We start from the raw sequence: 27,148 nt of genomic DNA, 5'->3' as shown, positions 1-27,148 counted from the left end.
CTGGTCTGCCCCTGGGAAAATAACTGAACTGTTAAAATAATAAAGCTTTTAACTGTATAATGGCCAAAGCCTTTGTGCTGCCTGTGAAGCGGATTTTAAAATACTTTAATGGTTAATTTTCACAGCTAATAGTGCAACGCTGGGTGTCGTGGCCCAGAGAAGCGCAGCGGGATTTCAGTCAGCTCGCAGGAGAACGTTCACATTGTGTTCACTACAGACCAAAGTGTTCTATGCGACTGATGTCTGCCCAAGGATTCCAACTCCCGCCAAGTACAAATCCTGGCCCTTCACCCCCCGGCCATACCCGCTCCAAGGTCATTGTCACTCACCCAACTCAGGCACAGCCGCCCATTAGTCTTTCCCTGTGAAAAAATACATAATCCACCTTCAACACAAACTCTTGCCGTTTCAAAACCAGTCTCGCTATTAGTAACGAGTCTCTTAAGTATTAAATTAGATGCACAAAATGCTTTTATTGTGTCCAAGCAGAAGTCAAGGTCAGACTGCGTTTCTGGATATACATTCATTTACACAGACCAGAGCTGGTTGGGTTAAATACAGAAGACAACTCGCTATGGGTATCTGCTGCCGTGGCAGCTGCAGGTAGCCCGGAGTGCCGGGGATACAGGGGTCCCACAAGTACTGTACACGGCCGTGCCCAACGCACGCGATGCCACACGAGTTAGAAATCGTTACCGAAATCATGGGTGTGCTTTACAATGCAAACTCATGGTAAAAATGACATGGTTCTTGAGATGGGCAAATGAATATATGGATGCTGACTACCAACTCCCATACAGGGATGAAATCCTCACCAAAAAAAACCCCTACCTGTTTAAAATATGTCTTAAAAATACTACAGGTTTACTTATGCCTGATTCCAGAACAAGTTAACACAAATTCGACCTTCCACCAAGGTACGTACCTGATATTTTTCTGGTATTTGTCAGCAACTATGTATTATATATAAGTGTCTATATCCTTAAAAGCTTATTAATATTGAAATTTGCAATAGCCATGTGTACAAGCACGCAGAAGTAGAGGCAGGTTTCTATAGGTGCAAAACCCGGTGTTTTATCATGGCTTCCTTGGTTTAAGGTTTACGTAGAATTAGTATTTTGCAGACAGCTGTTGTTTTAACCAACCTGACATGCGTTTGGGTTTTCTAATGGTGCTCGTCTGGCTTGTACTCAGAGATAGGAGCACTACACAGCTGAAATAATTGTACAGCGAGGAGCTGAGCTATCTAATTTCTAACTAATTCTCTGTCTTCAATCCTTTATTGACCTACAAACAAAATCTAAAGCCTATTTTCAGCATAAAAAAAGAAAACGGAAGATTTGAGCTTGCCCCTTCTATCTGCTAACCTGAAGAAACTTCGTAGCTGAGATTTCCCAAATGTGGTTTTATTAAAACCTTAAGTTGTATCTGGCTTTTCTTCATTGAAAAAATAGATCTGTACATCCTTCTTTAATTACCAAGTACCTGAAGGTTATAAATTTTTCTCTTTTTTTTGCTTTACAAGTGTTTTTCACAGCACAAGCATGAGGTGCTAAGAGTAAAGTAAAAATTAATGACTCCAGTCGAAGGTAAGAAAATACAAGATTATTCTTGCTTAGAAGAGAGAGAGAGAGATCAACTGTGCTTTTCCATTTCACTGCAGAGTGGTAGCGACAGCGCACGTCCCGGGGCCGCTGACGGGCACGGAGCAGCGAGCCGCGGGGCGATCCATGGCCGGGACCCAGCGCGCTCGGCCGTCGGTCCGGGGAGCTCATGCAGCGCGTTATGACCTGTAGTCCTTCTTGCTGTAGGGCTTGTTTCCCAGGATATTATCTATCTCGTTTACAACGTGGGATGTCATCTTTGGAAGGACCTGGGGGGTAGAAGAAAACTTGGTGGTTAAGCAAGCTTCCCTTAAAGGCTTTTCCAAATTTCAATCTAGATTTTTATCAGATAACGTTTCCGCTGGGTTTTGATGTGACAGATATTTAAGCATTCACTTAATATCTTTCTCCCTTAGAGGAAACGCTACTGCGGCATCTTTACCCAGCGAGAGAACCACAGAGGTGCTCCTGAACGTTATGCATGCAATATTGCTCAGCTGCAGGGGAATGCGAGCTGGTGGCAAGAACAGAGGAAGCTCTTGTGAAAAGCAACAAAGAATAATTAAGGTGGGTGCAAGTGACACGTGAATATATCCCAGCATGTCCTGGCATCGTGTCCTTGGCTTTTCCACCCACTGCCACCACCCTCTTGTTGCTGGGTACCGCTACAACCACCACGAACAGTGGTGACACACCGTAGGTTTCCCTAAGTAATGTGCATAACTAGAACATGTCTGAAAGTAAATACCAAGTTTTAGGAGTCTATGAAGAGAGGGGAGGTGCCAGTGTCAAGGCGGACTGGTGTCACCAGGAGCTGTCCCCACCCCTGCTGAGGTGCCACCACCACCTCCTGCACTTGCCTGAATGGCTCCCAGGTTCTCGATCAGCTGCTCGGGGTTGGAAGATCCCAGAAGGACGGAGCTCACCCCCTCGTTCCTCAGGCACCAGGCTGGGAACAAAGTCACAAGAGGGTCAGGAACGTGGGTGTCACCACACGGCATTACCCCAGGTCCTAATGTCTGTCAGGGCTTCCGGCTCTGTTTGAAAATTAACCACATTATTTGTCTCAACTTTCACTTTACTCCCCCAGCACCACCAGGAGGACGAAACACTGGTCAGATAACAGCCAGCATAGCAGATTTTCCAGCTTCCCACCATACCCAGGTCCCTGGCCCAGCACTTGTCTGAATTGTTGGGTTTGGTTTGTCCCCGTCACAAATCACAGGGATTCACTTCTTGGCTATTTCAACCAGTGATCATTTTTGCAACAGATAGGTCAGGTATTTTTCAACCTCGGCTCTCAGCAGCACGAAGAATTATTAATCAAACAAAAAGCAAACACAAAACCCATCTCTTTTTAAATAGTAGCATTCTCTTGTGTCCATCACCCAATTCATGGCTTCGGCCGGGGAGGGAGCCCTGATGATTGCTCAAGATACACCAGCCCTCTTGTCAGTCCAAGCCTGATGATGGAAACAATCTTATTTTAAGTGATTTTTAACATCACTGCTCAAAAAAATACAAACCTCACTTTATTTTTGTGTGAATATAATGGAGCAGGGGTTACCTCAAAAGCAACACATGGCATTTTCATGTCCTACAGTGGGTTTCAAAGTAGAGTAGAATAAAATATTTCAGTTTGAAGGGAACTACGACCATCATCTAAGCCAAGTGCCTGACCATTTTAGGGATGACCAAAAGTTAAGGCATTTGTTGTGTTGTTCTTTTGCTGTGTTCCCTGGCACACGTTAGTCGTCTCCTCATGAAGAGCTGCACCACCTGCCCTCAGTCTTCCCATGTTTCTGGCATTTTGTTCCATAACCTCTGACAGCAAATAATCATTGAAGTGTTTTAAACAATACATAGATCTATAGATACTGCAAAGACACAGCCATCCTTTGTCCTATTTGAAAGACAACGCATCTTTTTCTGCATCATCATTTACCTGCCCGTTGCTGACACTGAAACGAAGGGATCACCAAGAGCACCTGTTGCTTTAGGCCTTGTACAAGACTTCACCTGCGCTCATCTTGGCAAAAAGCACCCTGTTTGGTGTTGCCCTTTGCATCACGAGGACGTGAGCGAGGTGGGGTGTTGGTGACAGCAGTGAAGGGGTGTTGACACCCGTCCCCGTGGTCACCTACCCACGGCCAGCTGGGGCAGCGTGCAGCCCAGGCGCTCGGCGATGGGCGACAGGTCCTTCAGCTTGCCCTGCTGCTTCCTCCCCTCCTCGCTGATGATCTTCTCCTTCAGCCACTGGTAGCACTGGAATTAAATTAAATAGAAAATGTAAGGCAATTATAAACAGCTCTTAAAAAGTCTCATCCAACCCAGGAGGTAACTGAGGCTGCATAACACGATGCTTTGTGACCCAAAGCAACCACGACAGAACCAGGATTTCTCCTGGGAGAGTCCATGTCTGCATCTCTCTGGCTTCATTCAACTGATGGGCCCAGCTGGAACCCCTTCAGTTTTGTCTTTGAACCACGGTGATCCCATCACAGTGGAAAAAAAAGTGAATTATTAGCTGACTTGAGAAGATTTTGACACAGAGCCCCCAAAAAACTGTGAGAGAACATCTGATCTTGTTCAAGATTCACCATTCAAGATTTAAAAAATAATTAAATGAGGCTGAGGTTTCAGTTCTCCCAGCTCCAGATTTGAAACTTGATTCTACTTCACTCTCGCCAATTAATTTGGATCCCTCTCTGCAATAGTAGCTGCTCAGCTAGCTTTTACCAAATCAGCATTTATTTTGGTAAAAACAAAAAACCAAAAACCAAACCACAAATGTAATGCAGTACCACGTTTGAAAATGCTGCCCTGTGTAAGTTAGTCAGTGTAAATGGCATTTTTCTTCTAACAAGCACCAAGCTGAGCAACAGCCAGTGAATGGATATACTTTGCTCTGCTGGCTCATCAGGCAGCATTGGCTTTTGCCCACGAGCTGATACAGAACCTCAAATACCATTTTGGTGGGGTATTTTTTTTCCCAAATCCATGGCATTGTAATGCTGTGTGGTTTTTCAAACCATTAAATCAGAGAATCATAGAATCATTTTGGTTGGAAAAGACCTTTAAAGATCATGGAGTCCAACTGTTCCCCCAGCCCCGTGTCCCTGAGAACCTCATGTCCGTCTGTCCAACCCTCCAGGGATGGTGACTCCAGCACTGCCCTGGGCAGCCTGTTCCAATGCCCCACAGCCCTTTGGGGAAGAAATTGTTCCCAAGATCCAATTTATAAGTCTGGTTTACCCACATCGGAGCTTTTGAAGTCACAGCAGCTGTATTGATCACCCAGGAGCATCAAATGCAACAGAAACCCCAGGCTTGTGCCTTCTCGTTGACAACATCTGGGCAAGGAGAGGGTGACAATTCCTGGTGTGGTTGCCATTGTGTGCTGCCCCACAACCAGCTCACCACACTCCAACATCTTCATAACCCAGATTCTCCCACACGGTTGCCAGAGAAACCGAGCTGATCTACCAACACAGCAGCACCCAGCCCATCCTTCTCATGAGAGATCTCTCCTCCTTTTGTTATTCTCCTGCTCTCACAACAACAACAACACATCGACTTTTCTTGAACACGCAAGCAAAAATATACCTTGAGCGCAGCCCTTGAGGTTTCGGGGACCCCGTTGCCGTATTTCCCTGAGATGATCCCACAAGCCAGCGGGGACCATGTCATTGCTCCCACCCCTGCCAAAAAAGGAGATTTTAGGAAATCGGGAGAAAGTATTGTACCAAAAATAGGACTTCCATGTACAAAAATGAAAGCAAAACAACTGCAGCGTGTTTGTGTTGCTGTTGGTAGAGACGTTCAGTTGGTGTCCGCCGGGAAGATGCTCCCGATGCCCTTAAGGGCATCGGGAGCATCTTCCCGGCGGACACCAACTGCATTTCTCATCCCAAACCAGCCTGCTCTGTATTTCTGCTAATGGAACAGCCCACAGCAGCCTCAGTCTTACCTATTTTATGATACAATTCCGGCAGCTGAACCTCCACTTTCTCTCTTTGGAAAAGATGGTATTCGGCTTGCTCGCAGACGGGCGGTATCATGTTGAACTGCCTGGCTACGGAGTAAGCTTCCTGCAGGAGAGAAATCAGGCACCCAAACCCACTAGATCAACCTGGAACTGGACTTACCAAGTGTCAACGCTTCCCCAAAAAAAGAACCAAAACCAACCAAACGATAAGAATGAAATTTTAAAAGCAAAAAGCCAACTTTACCATGATCTCCATGGCGCTCCAGCGCGACGTTCCCCAGTACATGGCCATGCCTTGATTTATTACGTGTGTCATCGCTCGGACAATTTCTAAAGAAGGGAGGACAAAATAGTATGAGACGTGCACAGTGGCCAATGTTTTAGCATCAAACCCTCCCAAAGCCACCTCTAAATGCCAATTATGCTGTCAAGCCCGAGCAGCTTTGCATTAAACACCAGTTTTGCTGCGGTCTCTTGCTCCAGCATGGATGACAAAGCATTGACAGTGGGAATGCAAAGACATTCATCCTGCAGTTTAAAACTTGCTTTTAACAGCTATCTACTGCCCACCACCACCTCCTGAGAATATCTCTTTTAAAATTTAAACACCAGAGGGCAGCACAGTTGAAAAATAAACTAAAAGATAAATTTAGTTTAAAATTTGTTTACTAAAAGCATATGTTTGATCCTGCTGCTTTTTATGAGGAATATTAGGATGCAAAACGCAGAGCAGCTCCTTATCGCGTGAGTCCCACGGTCCTCGTTTTCCTTTGGGAAGGTGAAGCCCATGAGGCTACATGTGCTGGGATGGGATCTTTGATTTCCACCATCAGGCCTCTGCTGAGCTCGTGGGGACAAATCTTATCAGAAAGTTCAGTTTGCAAGAGAAAGAAATCTTATGTCCCTCGTGGTTGCCCAGAGGGCTACAGAGCCTGGTAGGATGCCTCGCTAATGCTAGAAAGAACACAGAATAAGAAAATAGAAAAAGAAGAAATTCAATTGGGAGGAACCGATGCTTGGCAGCTACACTGGGAACTTCTGACCCAACCCATGGTGACCCAACCATGGTGGGATGCAGCGCAGGGGGAGAAGCCGCCTGTTCATCACATCCCTTGGTGACTCTGTCACCTGGACAATGACTCCGGCATCACCGTCTCAAGATCCAGAGACTTTTACATCATCAGGGTTCTTGTCTTCTTTATGGGAAAAAGAAAAAGCAAAGTATCTTGGCCAAGGGGAGACAACAGTGCCAATGCTGGCGTTGTTGTGAGGTGGCTCCTGCTGGCAGCAACAAGCAGCTGAAGGTGATGAAGTCTCCGTTTATCACCTTGGTACAAGGGACACTGTCCCTGTTGCTCCAGGCTCCTGCCTCCCCACCAAAAAGGGACATTTCCTCTGGAGGAGGAAATGGGTTGGAGGAGATTTTTCCCCAGATATTGTGTTCTATTTTTCTTTTTCCTTCTGCTTCATTTTTGCCATTTCTCCCACCTCAACTCCTTTCAAGAAAAGCTGTTCTTGTTTAGCTCCCCAGGGCACGGGGATGGAAGGTCTGTGAGGAGCACACGCCTGGACCACTCCATTGGCCACACAGGTCATAGGGTCATTTATGTTGGAAAAGACCTTTAAAGCCATTGAGTCCAACTGTAAATGGATGGCACATATGGCATCATTTAAGAAGGGGAGATTTTCTAAATAAATTTAAAGAAATGTTTTACAACCCAGTAAACAGCTTCCAGCAGCATAATAATCATTTTGAAGCAGCTTAAAGTTCCCTGATAGGAACCCTGTGTGCCAGGGCTGTGTGCGCCTGGTCCCCGGCGCAGTGACAAGGGGGGTGCTACCAGGGGACCTCAGGACCCTCCTTCCCCACAGCTGGAGCTGGAAAAGTCACTCAACATGAATAAAAGCATCTGGTGGCACAGCTGGGGGATCAGATCTGCAGCCGGACTAACGAGGCACAAAACTTGCTGAAATTCAGGCAGGAAGCACAGATCCTCCCGTCACCCACCTCCCCATGTCCCCGTGCCAGGGGACATCACGGTGGCAGAGCCAGGACAGGATCATTTGTGGATGTGGGACCCCAGTGAGGACGGCCCCAATCAGGGACAAGGAGGGACAGGGCTGCCCTGGCCAGGGTGGTGCAAAGAGCTTAGTGTGGGGTGCTCATCTCCAGCCATTCCCTGAAGCTCATATTGCGTTGCTTTTCTCATGAAAAGCTTTTTTAATTTGCTCTGAGACTTTAGAGAAAGGTAAACGCGTTTCAGATTTTTAGATTAAGCGAGCGCTGCCTGCTGCTTTGGGGACCAGAGTCACCTGCAATAAAGAAATCCGTAATAAGTGCTCATCTTCTTTTATTAGTTCTCTGTTATCCACGTCTCCCGAGGCAGCCTGAGCAGGAGTGGGAACTGATTCTACTCTGGCTGGGAGGGACCAGAGGAGTATTCCTAAATACGGATCCATCGCCTGCTGATCACAGAATCATTTTGGTTGCAAGAGACCCTCAAGCTCACCGAGTCCAACTGTTCCCCCACCCCTGGCACTGCCCCATGTCCTGAGAACCTCATGTCCGTCTGTCCAACCCTCCAGGGATGGTGACTCCAGCACTGCCCTGGGCAGCCTGTTCCAATGCCCCACAGCCCTTTAGGGAAGAAATTGTTCCTAATATCCAGTCTAAACCTGCCCTGGCGCAACTCGTGTCTGTGATGCCCACAGACACACACACCACAGCACACAAGACTCCGAGGAAGAGCAGAGCAACCTCACCTGCCTGTTTTCTTCAGAAGAAAACAAAATGAACATTCAACGTTCATCCTTTGATTTATTTGGGTGTACCTTAGCACATACAACTGCTTTATCTCCTCAAGCAACACCCTCGGTGTTGGCATGAGAAGGGGACGTTTTAAGGTCCCTCCAGGGGCAGCAGCACTTTGCTGGTGGGAAAAGCGCGGGGACGCGAGGGGATGGGGCGGGATCGTGTGTCTCGGAGGCAGCGCAGCGCTCGCCGCGTGTGCCAGATCGAGCACACAGAACCGACAGATGGTCCAACAGATGCTCGGGGATGGAAGCGGCTTAGTAGGTGAACCATAAAAAAAGCACGAAGTACACCGAAAGAATCAACACCGCACCATTCATAATAAAAATGTCCCTTTTTTCACCCTGCTCAAGCATCTCACCGAGTGCCACAGCTGATACCTCATGGCCAAGCTCCAGCAGTATCTGCAGCATCTTAAAAGCTGTAAAAGCCCGAGATCAGCTGCACCGCGCGGGAAATCTCCCCAGCACCACCTCGTTAGGTGACAAGTGACTGAGCAGATACATCATTCCTCTCTCCAAGATACATGTTATGTTCCTCGACCTCATCTGCTCCTACAAAATCTGCACTGGTCCCAAAATTCCAGCGCAGCTCCCTGGACCCACAGTCACTGGCACGGCGTGGCCGGGAGGTGACACTGCCGACCCCCGGGGTCGTGCCGGGTCATTAGGAAAAGAGGTGTCACGATGGCTGAAAGTCAAGCCAGGAGCTTCGGAGGGGCCTGTCAAGCTCCAGGTTGGTTTGATTTCCGTGTCCTCATCCCTGACAGCTCCTGCAGCCGGCAAGTCTTTCTGCTTGCTATTTTTTATTTAGCTGTGAAGCTAATCTGTTGCCACGGTGTGAACGGGTGTGTTAACTCCCCTGGGAGAAGAGAAGGAATTGGAACAGGTGCCCATTAAATAGGGCACTAACCCCAAATTATATTGCTGGAGGGTGCTGGATAACTGGGCTACACAGCCACGCTACCAAACTCGCATTTATGGGTATCAGTAATTACGAAATGTAATTAACGTGCACAGAGAGTCACAGATCTTGCAGGTTCTTAAAGTTGCTCCCTGAATTATTTAACAAGAACCATTCCCCGCCAGGACCAAGGGGCAGCTGTGGCTGCTCCCTGTGCTGGGGGGACCCCACTGTGTCCTGGGGGTCACGTCCTCACGTGTCCCCTTGACTGAGCCCACCAGGGACTCAGCTCACGCTGCTCATCGTGCGCTTGGGGCAGCGAACCTTAAAGTTGGCCAATTATTTGTTGTTTCTGACCACGCATTGGGTCTCAGCCCTGGTTTTAGCACCAGGAGAAACGTGCTATGCAGGCAGCCCAGGGCATGGGGACAAGGACGGGGACAGCAGCACTGGCACAGTCTGCCATCTAGAGCTGACCGCATCGGCATGGGGATATACAGATTCCATCTGACACAAAGAGACCTGCCCTAAACACAAACACACATTCACTTTATCTGAAGGAATCAGGAAAAGGAAATAAAAACCCAAACAATGTTAAAGCCACCACTGGGACACAAAAGTTCAATTTCCTTCCAAGAGATACAAATTCATTCCATTCAAGTGTAAATATATAGGGCTCCGGGGTATCGCAAATGAGATATTTCATATATAAGCTGAATATTTAATAAAAAAATCATTTTTCATTTCCTACCATCGTCAGTCTAAGCCTGTAAGCCAGGATCAGCCGCGTTCAAATCTTTAATTCAGGCTTGCACTAACCTTCCATGGGGGTATTATTGTCCGGCCGGTTTGCGAAGACCACGTCCACGTACTCCAGCTGCAGCCGCTGCAGGGACGCCTTGAGCCCTGGGGACAGCACAGCAGAGACCAGGGCGCACGGTCAGAGCCCACAGATACAGAACCGCGTTCGGAATAATAGAGCTCATTATATTTATATACATATGCACTATATATACACACAACTGCAGAGAAGGATAGTGCAGCACGCTGCCCCACATTGAGGCAGCAATGCTAAGAAAGCAGCGGTTTGGCTGCATGCAGGGTTCCTCCCCTTCCACCAGAGTGTTTTTTAATTTACTTTTTTAATGAAGCTGAGATTCGGATGGGAACCAACACCGGTCACCAAGCGTGCCCGCGGCAGCTGCCAGGGACACGCTTCAGGCTCCGCTGCTGTTCGGAGTTAATTTAATCTCAATTATATCATCACCTCGGTGCTGTCCCACCCAAAAAAGCCCTGTACCAGGGGAACCTGCCCAAAACACCAGCCTGGAGGGGAGCCTGAGGGTGTTACAGGGAGCAGATAAAGCACCAGGGAGGGTTTTAGCCCCTCTGCAGGGTACACACGCTATGCAGAAAGAGTTTTGCAGCTGCAGTGCAGGGCTGGCCGGGCTGCAGCAGCTTCTCCAGGACGATCTGATGGGAAACGACATCAAAAGCCTACAGATATATATATATATGTGTGCGTGAGAGAGAAAGAAGGACTTCTAACACTTATTTTCTCTGAATCTTCCCAGTAACAAAATGTTTTTATGAATGTTCATGAAGAATGAGCCAAAATAGAGCAGTCTGAAAATGTTCTCTGAATTCTGGGATGAAAAACATGGCCATTTTTGCCAAATGTATTTATAGAAAATAGCTAACATTGACCTTAACGTTATTTGCTATGTGTTCTGTGAAGTTATTTCAACTGCTGCCAGTATTTTTCTATGGTTTCATGCAGTAGCTGCACAAGAAGTGGCACGTGGATGGGTTGGGGCTGCAAGGGATGTGGCTGCAGCTTCCCCAGCAACTCTGGGTCCAGTGTCACCAGCAGCTGGGATGTCACCTCCTGGGGGTTATTCCAATGGAAGTGCAATAAAATGCTGCTAAAAAAGAACAAAACTTTCTCCAACATTACCTTAATATAGAAGTCATAGAATAGCTTGGGTTGGAAGGGACCTTCAAAGGTCATCTGGTCCCACACCCCTGCAGGGACATCTTCAACTTGCAAATACTAAATAATGAACCTTTGCAGGATAATCCCAGACCTTTGAGCTGGTTATTACGAGGCAAACCCAACCGTGCTCCAGTGATGCTCGTTGTCATGGAGAAACAGGTCCTTTGAGACGGAAAATGAGCAAATTTGCACCCAGGGAGGAGGCTTGTCCTGCTCGCCCCATTTGCTGCCGCCTACATTCATCCCACCTCACCCCCTTGGGACAGTATTAGCCGGGGTGTGATATCCCAAGCCAGGAGTGGATAGTATCAAGATAGTAATAATATCTTCCATATAATCTATGTTTTAATATATACAGAATAAATCTTGGTTGTTGCAAGTTGTAGCAAATAGGTCTAGTGATAAAAGATGCAAAAGGCCAAATGCAATTTGCAGCTGCCATTTCTAGTGGGCAAACCTGACTTTTTGCAGATAGATGCTCCCTTCTGCTAAGCAAAGACCTAAGGTTACCTCCCGCCTATTCAGCAGTGTGGACTGCGAACCCCTATGCTATCCAACCACTGACACCGCAGCACATCGGTCCCATAGATGGGACAAGGTGTGATGGTTTTAAACTAAAGGAGGGAGATTCAGGCGGGACATGAGGAAGGAATTGTTGGCCCTGAGGGTGGTGAGAGCCTGGCCCAGGTTGGCCAGAGAGGTGGTGGATGAACCATCCCTGGAGACATCCCAGGCCAGGCTGGACGGGGCTCTGAGCACCCTGAGCTGGTGCAGATGTCCCCGCTCATGGCACTGGGGGAGCTGGGAAGGTCCCTTCAACCCAAACCATTCTATGCTTCTATGATTCTGTGACATAGATGAGCCTGAATTGCCCTTTTCTAACCTGTCTTGGCAGCTTAACCAGCCACCACTGTAAATAATTAGGGTTTATGTCATAAATCAAAGAGAAGGCTAATTACCTGAGGGCACACGGTGCAATACAGAGAATCCCTTTTTGCTGCTGCAGCCCACATGGGGTGCTGGGTTTGGAAGGGTGCTGGGTTCGGAAGGGGGCTATTCTCCTCTGGGTTCCCTGGCTGGCATCAGCATTGCTGGACACCCCCAGCAACTCCCTTCCACGCCTTTATGCCGCTTTTCTCCAAACTCAGGCTTTATGTAGAAGGCAGACTCTGCTCCCTGTGCTGCTGGCTGCTTTTCTGGGTCTGGGACCTGCTTGTGACCTGTTAGCCCCAGAGTCCCCCTGGGGGTCTGGGGTCTGCTCCAGGCCAGGCTGGCACCCCTCGCTGGGACAATGTCACAGCTGATGCTGCTGATCCTTAATATGACAGAAACTTGTCTTTGTGTGGGTGCTGCTCTATTTGTGTCCTGCACATGAAATCCTGTGGAAGTCCTAATTACACCCAGGGTCACTGTGCCTGGGGTCTGACCCCAACAGCCCTCCAGATAGAGCCAGATCAGGTGAAACACTCAGCCGTGCAGAAAAACGTACGTGCTCTTGTTCCCTCTCTACAGTAACACAGCCAAGAGAATAAAAAGAGCAATGAGAAGGAAGGTGAGGAGCATGTTAGACCCAGCAGAGACCTGGCTGAATAAATCCTGACAGATGAGTGAGGTTGTGTATAAGGCAAAGGCATCACTCAGAGGGATGCAGGACTGGAGACAAAGAGCCAGCCGAGGGAACGTACCATAAAATCCATCACCTGAGAAGCAGCAGCACTGAGAGCGGAGCACAACCCCACCGGCAGCGCGGCTGATGGACCTGGCTCCCCTCCAGCCGCTATTCCTGCCGCCTGACATCATGTTCTGCATCCTCACCCCTCCCTGCTTCACCAAGGGAGCCCCACAGCCACCTCTGCTGAGTGTGGCCACACGCTGCCACCAACTGTCCTCCGGGAAAGAACCACCGGTGTATATGTGCCCCCTGTATATATCAGCAGAGCAGCTCAAGACCAGTCGAGCCTTTCCGCTGTGGGGACAACAGCCCGTCCTGCCGTGGCAGCGAGGATCGGGCCCATTCTGGAGGGCAACAGTGCAAGAAGCTGCTGGGATCCCCCTGCGGGGCAGCAGGCGATGGAACCCTGATTGCTGCGGGGAAGCGATAACTCTGCAAGGGATGCGCATGCAGCTGGCCGAGGTGCTTGCTTATTATAGCAAAAATAACCAAAATATTATTGCAGCGCAGAGGTGTAGTGGAGAAGGCTCTTTGTGCGCAATGACTTTGCTCACACTTTTTGAGAAAAAACAGAATAATCCTTTGATGCATTTTAGGCATGTTCAGACCACCCTACCCCGATACGTACCTTCGATGATGTGCTTTCTCGAAAGCCCTCGTTCCGTTTCAGCCCTGCAAAGGTAAAAACAGGCACATAGCTGTTAGAGGTCTCAAGCACTAACAATCAGGGAGCAATAATTTTGTATTCTGGCCTCAACATCCCCAAAATGAAGTTAGAGCTCATACAACCCTGCAGCGCTTGGGTTCCCAGTCTCAAGGACAACAGCATCTGGGCTGAGCAACACCGCTGTTCACATGGTACCAGCCTTGATTTGGATCTTGCCTGACCCATCCCCACCGTTCACATATAAACTAGACTCAGAGACAACTCACAGCTTCATGATTTTTCATTGTGACTGTTTGATTTTGTCTGTGTCTCCAACACACCCGTTGGACCCCGAGCCTGCTGCGCACAACCAGGCACAACAGACCCACCTCATGGGGCAGGGTCTCAGTTACACCCCAGCTCCCCCAGGGAAGCAGAGGGCTGTGTTGCACCTCAGCTTCAATACGCCATTAAATAACTCCAGTGAAATGGGGGAAAAAATAATTATCATCATTTGCATGCCATCTCTGATGAAAAGGTCCCAGAGACCAGCTTGGGGCCACCTTCATGGTTTGCTTGGGTTCCTCCTCAGACATTCCAGCAGATTTGAAAGAAATCCACATTGACACTTTGCTCTGAGGCCAAAACCCACCCCTCGGTGGAAATGAGCTGAAGGAAGGCACAGGGGCCAGAAAGCAAAGCTGGTTCCATCTCGGTACCCAGCTGGGGAAAGGGAACAGCACCCAGCAGCAGACCCCATCGCCAGTCACCAGGACACTTACTTGCCACCCCAGTACAGTTTCGTTGTTATGACCAGACTGGACCTCCTGCCAATGGAGCGGAAAAATCATTATTGTTAAAAACACAGAAAGGATAACTTGAGAAAGCAAGCGGGACGCTGCCCATGGGCAAGCAGCAGCTCTGGCTCCCGCAGCCGTGTCGGGTTCTGCAGCCCCGGCTGTCTGTACATCCCTACAACCCTTTTTACAGCAGGTCTAGAGGCCAGTTCTCCTCCCATGCTCAGGTCTGCCGGCCATAGGCTCCCATCTGGAAACTGCAGCTAATTCCAGTGAAGTGACCAAAACAAGATGTATATTTTTAATTATGGAGTAAGCAGTCTCCAGAGCCCTCTACCAAGGGCTCCACTGCTATTCCCTCCTGGTACCCAAGACAAGTGCTTCTTGTTATCATCCAGTATTCCTGGAGTTATTAAAACCCCAAGAGTGATACAGTCACTGAATTAAACTATAAATTCCAACATGGTATTAAATTAAAGATTTATCATTTGCAAACTACCTTGCTGCATAACTATATGTGTACAACGCAATTTTTCCAGCTTTTACAAGACTCAATTTTTTTTCTTCCACTTTCCAGAATATTCCTTACTGAATAATCTTGCCCCTAACACAGGGGATACTGATTTTGGTGAAAGCGCTGCTAGGATCCGCTCTTCAATTGAAAGCTGGATATAGCACACACGGGAGGTCTTTAAAGATTATGTAAATGCTCTTAAAACTCCACAATATATGCTAATGTGCATCACTTAAATCAGGTATCATCTCCCACTAGGCTCCCCAAGATGAAGGCCCATCACAGCTTTGCATGGTTAATGCGCGGTCTCACGCACACAGATAAGGATGCCGACACACAAATCATCTCTCTCAAAACACCGCGCACGGGGAAGATGATGAGTCCGCTCCGGAGCAGCGCTCACTGCTGTGCATGGCAGCGATGGCCTCGCCAGGAGTCGGGGCAGCACCGCAGGCTGGTGTGCGCTCCCCAAGTAAACAGGAGAGGGTTTTGATTTGGCCAGTGAAAGGTCTGGCTGCTCCGTGCGCCGCCCTCGCACCCACCAGCTCCCGCTCCAGCATCCCCCAGGAGGATTCTCATTTCCCCGGGGTCCCGCTGGTTTGGGGGGGCAGTACTGTACCTCCAGCCCTTCTTCTTCAGGATGTTTCCCAGGATGACCTCAGCCCTGCCAGAGAGAGAGAGCCCATGTAAGGGGATAGGATGGTGCTGGGTGCCAGGTTCACCATTGCAGCTGCCATCTGCACCAGCTCCCCTGGATGACACCAGCCTGCACTGTTCTCAGCTCTGCCCTCCCTTCCACGGGTGACAGTGACCCCGCACCAGCTGGGACAGCATGGCCAGACAGCCCAGTCCCAGGGACAGTCCCCTCCATCCACACAAAGCATCTTATCCACCCACCACACTGGGAACAGTCCTGACCCCCTGCCCTACGCCTGCTTGAGCTTGCTCCGGGGCGGCAGAGTCACTTTGTCCCCACAGCAGGGATACGATGTCCCAGTTCACCTTCTACACTGAATACAAAGCCGTATAAATCAGCCAAAGTCAAACACATTATGGATGGATATATTTTCCCCAGTCCAGCAGTGCCACTAAGAGCATTAGCTGTGCCGCAGCGGAGCGGTTCCCGTGCCTGGAGCTGTCACTGCCACAGCCCATCCATCACCACTAAGATACACACCGACTTTTCACTTATTCAGGACATTTTTCTCCCTGTGCCAACGGCAAGTGGCACAAGCGACACATTTCAGGCTTCCGCTGCGTGCAAGGGGGGTTGGTTTTGAATTATTGGTCTTTATTATTTTTTTTAAGAGCACTCCAAAACCAAAGGTTTTCCTGTGTTGCCTCAGGGAGACGGGGGATTCCCCAGCACCACCAGAGCCCCATCCATGGCAGTGACACACGGATGACGGGGCAGGCAGGGGGACCCCAGCACTCACTTGCCGGCCGCGTACACCTCGGCTGTGTCGAAGAGGTTGACGCCGCTCTCATAGGCGATTGTCATCAGCTGCTCAGCCACCTTGGGGAAGCAAAGATGGACACATGTGGCGTGACAGTCCCATCCCCACCAGCTCAACCCGCACAGGGAAAAGCCCCTGAAGATGCAGCAAAGGGGCTTCAGAGGGGCTGAGCATCCCCTGCCCAGGGGTGAGACCCTTTGCCAGGGGGTCCGTGGGTCTGTGCGCTGGCCCGAGAAGCACCAAAACACAGATTTACATCAGCTTCCCCTTGACTCATCCTGGCAGGAATTAATCTCTTCTCATAGGAAAGTCCTGGGCTTTCTAAGAGGAAAGCAGCCAAGAATTTAATAGGGTTATAGAAGATACTCTGCAAATCTGCGGAGTTTAATACAGAAAGGATATATCCATGGTAAGAGTTTAATTTTCTTTCTGCTACCTGCCAGGCTGTCCTGCAGCTCTCCAGAGTATTTCACAAGGGATTTAAACAGCTGAAGGTCGTTTCATGTGATCCCCACCAGGAGTCCCTGGGGGACTCTGCACCCAGAGGGACGTGCAGCCCGGTGCGGGGACGACAGGTACCCGGGGTGGGGACAGGTACCCAGGGGGGACAGGTACCCGGGGTGGGGACAGGTACCCGGGGTGGGGACAGGTACCCGGGGGGGACAGGTACCTGGGGTGGGGACAGGTACCCGGGGAGGACAGGTACCCGGGGTGGGGACAGGTACCCGGGGAGGACAGGTACCCGGGGTGGGGACAGGTACCCGGGGTGGGGACAGGTACCCGGGGTGAGGACAGCCATGCACAGCCACTGCACTCGGTGGGACGTGTTTCAGTCCTCTTTTTCCATCCATGAACACTTTGCACTGATTGATTCTAAACAAGGAGGGCAGGAGAGCCAAGGAGCAAGTTTCTAACTGAAACAGGTCGTGTCTCGCCTCACCCTGCAGCGCCAAGAAACAGGAATGAACACAGTGATCCACCATCAACAAAAGAAATACCAAAGATCAAGTGACTTAAAAAGGAAAAATCCCTTGAGTTCAGACTCTTGGGCTGGTTTTCTTCCTGCAAAAGTTGTTTTGGGGTTTCTGTGGTGTACTAGAGCGAGGATGCTCTCCTTTCGACCACCAGCATCCCCACCTGGGATGGGGGGAAACCCACGTGCTGCCCAACACTGCAGAGGATTATTAACTGAGATTAAGAGCCATCTGGTACAGACAAGAGCGTGTAGGAAACCCAAGCTCACTTTCATTTGTTTCACCTTATTATGTAAAACACAAATCATCAGGCAGCTCCTTGCAAGTCAAGCCCCTGCCTGTATTTATGACTGTTGCTGGTTACATATAATTTATAAATATAACATATATAAATAAATATAACAAAATAATTTCCAATTTCTGCATCAGGAATGGTGCCACTGTCAATGGAGAGGATGGAAAAGGAGATGACTTTAAGGGATAGATGGGTGTCTGTTAAAGCTGATCTCTGGAAATGTCAGATTCATTAAGGTTTTTTGGAGCAGAAATGCAAACTTTTTTCTGCTTTGTGTACTATCTCTCTGCCATTTCCCTGTACAGAAAACGGCTCCTCTGATTTCGGTAGCCATGGTTTCATTTAAAAATATCTCATATTCGTTCTTTCTTCATGCATTATACTTACACCCAGCACTACTTACCTCATCTGAGATTTGACCTCCAAAAGTCACCCATGTCCCTAGAAAGAACAAAATAATCCGTTACTACAAAAGGTTTTCACCAACAAAAACTCACTCTACCAAAATCCAGGCTCCTTGAGATCAAACGGGTTTAAAATGGAGTTAATTGGCTCAGATGTCGCTGCGTCCCCCCCAGGGGGGACACGGGGCTGGGATGGGTGTGCGGACCTGGGAATTGGCTCAGGGAAGCACTCATAATATTCCGTGCTGCCAAAATATACAGGTCTATTTAAATACAAAGCTCTTTGCAAAACTGAGTTTGTTTCCCAAACTTCAATTTGATAAATAGGAAAAAATCTGTGATGCTGCCGAAATGCGTCATTTAGGGAATGAAACCCTTGCTAAACTCATGCCTCAGCATTTAGCATCACACTAGTCAAAATCAGAAAAAAATCAGGAGTATTTCCATTGACACACAGTATTTAAAACCCCTTCAAAGTGACTTTTCCCCAGGAACTTTTACATTTAGCAACGTCCAGCAGAGGTGCAGCTGATGAGCAGCGCATCATGAGCTGGCCTAAGAAGTAGACGCAGTTTAGGCTCAGTTGCAGACTCTGGTCTATTATTAGGAGAAATTTGGGGCATTATTTCTTTATGACCACTGCTTGAAAAAGAAAAACATAATATTCCCTGGTGGAAATAATGTGTGGATTTAACTTGGTATTCCGTATGTTATGTATATACATATATATATCACTGTGGCAGAAGTTGCTCCTACCTGACTTATCTGACCTTGCAGAACACCCTGGAAAGCGATGCTGTGACAAGGCAGAGGTGACAATACCGGCGCCTTCTGCCACCTCGTCACGATGTCGCTTTGATCTCCAGCACAACTTTCCCCACGCTTCTCAAGACCTACGCGCCAGCTACGTACAACATTACTCGTTACTCATTTAACGGGTAGGTCAAAGCTCATGCAAAATCCTCCAGAATTTAAAGTTCTGCCTCATTTTGTCCCTCCATAGGGACACAGAGGGATTCAGCTCCAAGTCGGAAAATTTGATGCAATTTGGGCAAGATGGAGGGAAGATCCTGTACCAGGGATCTGGGCTCTGATGCTACTAAAGGGAAAAAGCGCCTGGTGCAATAGATACGTAAGTGCTCCCACTTCTTCATTAAAAATGTATCGGCAGCTCGTTGCTCACAGCGAGGGTGGGAGATGAACCTGGAGCAGGAGTCAGAAAGGGAAGAACGCTCCTGCTGCTAAAACCCGAGATGCTTTGATCAGTCCCTGCGTAAAAACACAACGAGAGGAGTCGGCTCCGTCAGGAGAACCTCGCTCCCTTTCCCTCAAGTTAAGGTTAATCACAGGGTTTTTTTATACATCAGGTTTCTTTGAGTATAAATAAAGTTATTTTTAAAGATGAGTGTTCACTGTGCGTCGATACTGAAACTCTCAATGTCCTGCAGAATAGCCTGAGCTCTCAAAAGCCAAGTTTTCGCTGATCAGAAATGTTTAACACGCCTAATGCTTCCCAAATAAAAAATGAGCAAAGAAGGCATATTTCTCACTCATTTGGCATCTCTATAAGGGCAATAATCCAGCAACAGGAGCTCCCACCGATCCTGGACCACCCCCCAGCACTGTGCTGGTTATAGAGCCCGGGAAAGGGACTTATCCTGGGAGTAAAACGCTCTGGTCCTGCACAATAAAGATAAAAATGAAAATAAGTTTCAGTTTATCATTAAGCTTCTTTCTGCATATTAAAAAAAAAAAAAATCCAAATGAAGCTCCATTTTCGTGCTAAATCTTCAGAAGTGTTATTTTTCCAGGCATACATTAAAATGTACTTCTATTGAAAAACATGTGGAGACTGTTTATCCTCAAGTTTATCCCCAGGTCCCTTTATCTCTTTCAATACAAGCAGTAACTGTCTGTACTGTTGGGTACACCTGCCCTGGATCTGCCTCTGCTCCCAGACCCCAACGGGGGGACCCGCGGGACCTGGGACCCCCAAACAACAAGGGACAGAGGGCTGGGGGATCCTTGGGGTGGTTCGGTTGAGGTTTTTTTGTTTGAGGGGTTTTTTCCCACCCCCTTTATCCTGTGGTGCCACATCCACAGCAGCCAGGGCTGCAGCACAGCACCCGCTGCGCAACTTCGATTCAGAAACCAAACAAAACGACGCACACACACAAAACCACTCCTGCAAGCACAGGGCACACTTGGCATTTCAGGCAACCGAGGATGATTCACAACCTCAGCCAGCGGGAGTATTTTGGAAGAAAAATACACTAGAGAAATAAATGTGTATATTTTAAAACCATTACTTTTTCGCTTACCAAGCCACCATCTTTCCCTGGTCTATCCCAATCAGCAGTTTATAAAAGCATCCCCGTGGCAGCAGCAAACAGATCTCCCGCGCCTGCCCCTCACGCTGGGTAGCGGTTTCCCAGCTGGACATCCTCACCTTCCCCCAAGGGATTTCTATATTAAACCCAGATTTGGCTCCATTTCCAGCCCAGCCCAAGCCTGGCAAGGTGCGATTATCGCTGCGTTCTTTGCCATTCGCAAAATCCACCGTTCAATAATGTCACTGCCAGCAGATGTGTCACCTCTGCAGGATAAAAGAGAAGAATTCCTGGGTGAAAGCCAAAGCTTCGCCTCCTGCCAAGACACTTTTCTCCCTGGTTTGCTCCTGGCGAGGACGATGCCACGTGGAGACCCAGCACATGGGGCTGGAGCCTCCGCCACCGGCCCAGCAAACCTTCAGGGTTGGGTTGCTCTCGTGTGCTGGGTTCTCAAAAGCTTTTCCCCAGAGCAAAGCAACTGAGGAGCAGTGGCAGAAAACATCTATTTTCGTACCCAATTGCCAGCACTGGGTATCCCAGCAGTGCAGGTTTAGATTGGATTGAATTGACCTTCAGAGCTCATCCAGTGCCACCCCTGCCACGAGCAGGGACATCTTCACCAGCTCAGGGTGCTCAGAGCCCCGTCCAGACTGGCTTAGGGTATTTCCAACCTTTTGGAAGGTCTATTCTCAGGTTTTGTCCATGGGATTGGATTTTGGGATGGCTGTTTTCACCCTGCTGTTCATTTCCCGGGAGTGGGGGCTGATCACCTTGTTGCAGGCTGTCTCAACACTTCGTAAAATAAAATAAAATTAAATTTTAAAAAAACCCAAACAAAACAAAACACCACAGGCAGCCTCTACAGGCAGAATTTGCTCTGAATTAAGTACAAGAAAAATGTGCTGTTATTTTTCCCCCTGCATCACAGTCATATTTCAGAGCCAGCAACACAGAAACAGCCTCATGCCAGCCCATGTCTATTCAGGGTTAGACTGGGAAGGTCATTCACTTAAAGCCTCGCCTGGAGCTGGGCTTAGCTCCGGGATGCTGCAGGACCCAGCTCCAGCAGCAGCTGGAGGTTCAGCAGCCCAGGAGCAACGCTCAGCCACCGGCACAACCCTTCCCCAGTATCTTTATTTGGGAAACATGCTGCTAACGCATCCACCCTCACGTGCTGGCTCCACGCTGCTCACGCTGCAAGTGGCACCCAGCAAATGAATTAGAGTGTGAGCTGGGGGAAGCAGGGCTTAATTAAAGGGTGCACATTGCCTTAGCACAGCCAGCCTCTGATCTCTGTCTCACTGTGCGTCTGCGTCCACTTTCTCATGCTAGAGGATGAAACACTCCCACCTCGCTGAGATTTTGGAAGATTGCTGAGCCTTCAGAAACTTTAGTAAACCTTAAATTAGATTTTCATCCTGCAGAGAGTTTAGGGAAATGCATTTATCTTTTAAGGAACTGAGAAGGAGAAGCTATTTAGCAAAGCCAGAGGAGCCAGTGCTGAAAGCAGAGACCCGATGGATCTGCGGCGGGAGGACGAGGAGGAATACCTGCACATCAAGAGAAGGTGGCAACTGAATTCCAGGCTTTCCAGTGCTCCCCTCCCCAATTCCTGCACACCCCAAGGGCTGTGGGGCCCATCACTTCTGGTACATGCGGAGATACCCAGTTCTGAATTGATGCCCAGCAGCTCTGCCCCAGCCCTCACTCCATCCTCCACTTCTCCCCTGCAGCTGCGCTCACAAAGCCTCAGTATATTTAGATGCTGCTGCAGTTCCACATGCTTGAAATTAAAGAAAAGCTCTGCAAAATGTTTTGGGTTTTGTTTTTTTTTCCTGCTGCTGCTTCCTTCTCATCGCTTTTCTCCACCACAACAACATTAGCTCTTGGTGAACTCCAAGGATGATAAATAAAACCTCTGCCAGATCAGACAACTCCTTTCAAAGCCTGGATCTATTTTAACCAGAAGAGCTCTTCTTGGCAGAATAGGCCTTATTTATATGACTTGTGATACAGGGTGACTTTCACATTTCACTCTATTTTAAAATCAAATCTCAAAGCGTGTTGGAAAAATACGAGCTAACCCTGGGGCACCCACCTCGTGAGCACAACCGGCAGCGAGCAGGGAGCTGGAGGGTCCCCATTGCAGGCAGAGCCTGGGTTTTGTTACACACACACATATATATATATATATATACATATACACACACAGTTTTAGGCATTCTTCATATAAGCAGTTCAACTGCCATCAAAGAAATTACTCGCATGAGTAAAGCCATCAGGAGCTGCTCGTTCGATCGCACACGCTCCGCCTGGCAGCAGCGCACCGATGTCTGCAGGAGCCGCAGCATCAGTGCAGGACCTGTATAGATGTGCCGCAGTGCTTATAGATGCTCTTTCGGATAAAATATTGATAAGATAAAATATTGATAAGGTACTCTTTAGTTTTTGAATCTGTATGGAACAGGAATAACAAAGTATGAGCGCTGGACAAGATAAAATTCTGCCCATAGCCCAGGCAGATTGTGTCCCCTGAGGCTGGAGCTCTGACAGTTCAGGCTCTTGGGGACACTCACAGCCATCACAGACGTGGTCTCTGTGGGCTCTACCTCGCAGGGATTAGGCTGTTTTAGAAGAATCTTATGAAATGAATCCTCATACAGTTCCACTGGAGCGCTATGGGTGGAAAGCATCACCCCACAGCACGGACAAGCGCCCTGGCGGATGCAGAGAGCTGACGTGAGCACACGCCAGGGCTTCTGCCGGTGGCCATCTCTGCAGGACTGTGCTCTGACAAATACACCCTTTTTTCCAGGAATACAAGAGCAGCCACGGCCGTTACTCACCCAGCCCGAGGCACGAGACTCTCAGTCCGGATTTCCCAAGGTTTCTAGAAAGAAAAGAAAACTATTAGAAAATATTGTTAAGCCCTCAAGGCACACAAAACTTAACTCAATGGGAAAACAGCAGCCAGAGAAGGCAAGTCCCTGCTTTTGTGCAAATCACCCCATTTTCTGGCGGAACGGGGCAGACCGCCCTCGGCAGGGATGCGGCTCACGGTTCGCAGAAGTCGGGATGCTCCATGCTCCTCCTTGGCCTCACCGGGCTGTGGGACGAGCCCTGATGGGGCTGGGAACAAGCCCAGGTACACTCCAATGGAACACACACCTGATGTGATTTGGGGTCCCATAAAGAACTTCCTTTTCTTGCCAACATCGGTCAGTGTTCATTGTAGCAACACCAATTAATGTGTTCACCTTACTCAGCTTTATATTTGGTTTATTGACCCTCACATTTGTCAGAACATTCACCTCCATCACAGCAGAGCCCCAGTCCAGTTCCCGCTGGGACTCCTGAGCTCCTGGATTCCCCATGAATAAAACCGCCCTAATTTCCCTCAAAACACCCGGATTTCCCCCAAACAAAACACCCCGGATCTCCCAGCCCCAGGGGAGGCAGCACCTTGATCCCTCAGCCCAGCTGCTTTTCAGCATCACAGCAATAAAGTCATCACCCTTGTCCCACCTCCCCAGCCAGCAGGCAAGATAATCAGCCCCAGGGCCATGAAATGTTCTGCACATTAAACCCACCACTGCAGTGCAAAACATCATTTTAATTACACCCTCCTGCTTTAACCTTTCTGTTAAAACTGTATCACTGCAATTTTTTTGCCAGATCAAGGTATAATTTGGGGACCATTTATTGACCTTCTACTGAGAACAATCGCTGCACTTTTTGCTATTCCCAATGAATTATTTAAAGCCAAATTTTTTAAAAGTCCCTCTCACCCATGGTGAAAGGGGTTGGACAAAAGAAGCGACATCAGCGCAGGTCGTGCCCGGCTCTTTCAGCTCTTTCTCTCTTCACACGCTCCATTTTGTGGCCATTTTGAGTATTTGCTCATGTGGTCCCATTTCCCACATGGACGAGCGATCAGAGGCATCCTCGGGTACCAGGGGGCACAGCCAGCGCTCGGGGCAGGTACCACCCCCCAGGGCAGGTACCACCCCCCAGGGCTTCCTCTGCCCTACCCAAAATTCACCTCTGCTTATGGGAATTTAAAATTTGGGGAAAATTCGTCCTGTTTGAAACACTGCAGCTGCATTTCCAGCACCATGAGCCCCCGAGATCACAGCACGGTTGGGGCAGGAACTGACCTGATTTTCTTTTTCCTTTTTATGATTTTCTCTTCTTTTTAAGTTAAAGCACAGCCGGATCCCTGTGTAACAAACTTCATCCATGCACAGAACAGCACAAATGCTGCCCAGCTCCCCCTGCTCACCAGCACAAAGCAGAACCCTCAGCAAGTTAAAAGGCAAATACCCACGCGCTCCAGAACCGCAACAATTCTGCCAGGAAAGATGAGGCTGGCCTCACAAAATTGCCATTTTCACATCACTTCTGCAGACATCGCAGCCACTGCACAATGCTCGGTGGAGAAGTCAAGTGCTAATCCACATTTCCAAACAGTTTACATTTATTTTGTAGTGAGAGTTTGTGGGTTTTTTAAGTCCTGATTCTCACTGAGCCTTTCAAAGTCTGGCTCTGCACAGGCACAGCTTGGCCATGGAGCTGCATTGTTGTCTCTACAGACATAAATATACAGAGATACACACATTCTTTTAATATATATATGTGCATATACATCCCTTTTATATATATATATGTATATATATGCATAATGTAGATGCATGCACAGTGTGAGTGAAACCCTCTGGTGTTTGCATGCAGTTACAGGGTACACCAGTCCCCCAGCAGCAGGGTCAGTCTGTCTGTCCTGTCCTCCTTCCCCACAGCTCCTCTGTCCCTCTGGTGCCACAAAACCACATCAGGGCTCGTCCCTCTGGGGATTTGGGGGTGAAGCACCCACACACAGCCGAGATTCCCTCTGGAGAGCAATAACCAGCTCATTGCAGAGTCTGCTCCACTGCGGAATCTGGACAGAAATATTGTGTTTGAATGTCCAAAGCAGCCTTTGCCATTTACTTTAGCGCACACATGACCTGGCTACTTGGAAAAATTGATGTCTATAGTCAAGAGCCGACACTGAAAATGCCAAGTCGTGGCGGTACAAGATCCTTCTTGCAAAACGAGCTGCTCAATCCAGCCCGGAGAGCATCGTCGGGTCGCAGCCCCGGCTGCTCCATCGCTTCCAACCCTCCATGAGCACCTCACTCAACTCTAATTAACTCATCGCTAATTAACAGGTGGGCAGCGTGAAGGCAAAGCTGCTGTACCAACACACAGAACGGCAACACCAGCTGAGAACTCGACCCGCGTGGGCTGGCTCGTCCCAGCGTGGACCCCGTGCTGCTAAAACGCACAAAGCTCCGGGTTTGGTTGTTGCTCCTAGGGCAGGGGGTCATTTGTCTGAAAGAGCAAGAGTTCTTGAGAGCTGGTTCTCCTCTTCCCCAAAACAAATAATAAAAGAAAAACAATAATAAACACCCCCCCCCCCCCAGCAAATATATATCTACATATACACATTTACATCAGTTTTGCAGCTTCCAGCTGTATGCATAGAGGTATTACATGCACATATATATATACACACACATGCCCAGAAGCTACAAAATTGCCAAGTAAAAAAAGTCAATGTTCCGTTTCTAAGTAACTGGGTAGTAAAAGCTCTTCGTGCTTCTGCTGCACTAATTCCGTATCCGAGACAATTAACCGGCTCAGTCCCCAGCGCCGAACCAGCAGCAGCCCCTGCAAACCACTGGGGACAGCGGCACTGGGACCATCCCAGATAGTGACCGGGATGGCAGGAGCAGCAAACCCTGGCTCTGATGCTGGTGTTATTTCATCACTCTTGAATGAGAAAACAGCTTTTCCCGTGGGAAGTCAGTGATGCTGAGGGATGAAGTAGCCATTCAAAAGGACATCGCGGGAACCTCCCATCCCTCAGGATCACTTTGCCTAACCTAGAAGCAGCTGATGACAAATCAGCCTTCATAGACTTTTTTTCCACTCTCTCATTAGCACAGATATCTTGCCTCTCTCGCTGATGCTCAGCTTCCCTTGCCCTTTGCAGCGCTGGAGCAATTGCACCGCTCCCCACAAATCACTGCCCAGCTCCCACGGCACGAGCTGTGCAAGCCTGGCCGAAAGCACCCAGGTCACCAAAACCTTCAATAAAGAACATTTATAGCCATGCTCAACACTTTAAGAGCCTACAGGGCATTAATTTATTTTGTGAAGGGGCCACACCACACTGTTTCTGCTCTTTCTAGCACTATACATTTTAAATTTAATTACTTTTTTCTTTTCTAGTTCCCTTCTCAAGGGAGTAGTTACTGCCCTGTCCCGGTGCCCTAACAGGACAGGGGATAGCAAGGGGACAACCCCAAAGAGCCTTACATGCTGGTTTAATATTGCTGTTCTTCCCTGGTGTAAACCAAAGGTGACATTTTCCCAGCCCGCGCAGCCGGGAGTTTGAGCCAACACAACCCTCCCCACAGCACCGGAGCTTCGCCAGATTGCGCTGGGCTAACGAGCGCGGGAGATGGATGTCTGATTCATTGAAAACACAGCTTGCAACTCCGGGATGTTGTTAAAAATACACTAAGGTACCAAAACAGCGCGTGGGGAGGGACGACATTTCCCTTGACTAGGCTTTTCCAAGCAGAGAATGCATTCATTCCCGAGGAGACGCAGGTTCTTGGCTGAGTTTGATGGGCAGCGATGCGGGGGGGACCACTGCAAGATGCCGCCATCCATGGCAATGTCCCCATCCCGGCAGCTGCTGCTTAACAC

The 27,148-nt window shown here is 48.7% G+C and overlaps 1 protein-coding gene across 3 annotated transcripts in view; it reads right to left on the bottom strand.

The window, feature by feature from the left end:
* Window positions 1-1,783: 1,783 nt before the first annotated feature.
* Window positions 1,784-27,148, bottom strand: part of KCNAB1 (potassium voltage-gated channel subfamily A regulatory beta subunit 1) — a gene marked incomplete at both ends in the record, with an annotated part of 63,558 nt that continues 38,193 nt past the window's right edge. For 2 of the 3 annotated variants that reach the window (XM_080349935.1, XM_080349936.1), the window contains 13 exons: window positions 1,784-1,873; window positions 2,465-2,553; window positions 3,749-3,869; window positions 5,211-5,305; window positions 5,575-5,695; window positions 5,837-5,922; window positions 10,127-10,213; window positions 13,604-13,647; window positions 14,404-14,448; window positions 15,552-15,596; window positions 16,369-16,448; window positions 18,062-18,099; window positions 23,239-23,282. In XM_080349935.1, coding sequence (XP_080206061.1) covers window positions 1,784-1,873; window positions 2,465-2,553; window positions 3,749-3,869; window positions 5,211-5,305; window positions 5,575-5,695; window positions 5,837-5,922; window positions 10,127-10,213; window positions 13,604-13,647; window positions 14,404-14,448; window positions 15,552-15,596; window positions 16,369-16,448; window positions 18,062-18,099; window positions 23,239-23,282 — 985 coding nt within the window. The remainder of the gene's footprint in view (window positions 1,874-2,464; window positions 2,554-3,748; window positions 3,870-5,210; window positions 5,306-5,574; window positions 5,696-5,836; window positions 5,923-10,126; window positions 10,214-13,603; window positions 13,648-14,403; window positions 14,449-15,551; window positions 15,597-16,368; window positions 16,449-18,061; window positions 18,100-23,238; window positions 23,283-27,148) is intronic. The other variant, XM_080349937.1, reaches the window with a different exon arrangement.

This window comes from Nesoenas mayeri (genome assembly GCF_963082525.1).
Source record: "Nesoenas mayeri genome assembly, chromosome: 9".
NCBI classification, from domain to species: domain Eukaryota; kingdom Metazoa; phylum Chordata; class Aves; order Columbiformes; family Columbidae; genus Nesoenas; species Nesoenas mayeri.
Note: the sequence above shows the minus strand (reverse complement) of the source record. Positions and strands in the feature narration are given on the sequence as shown.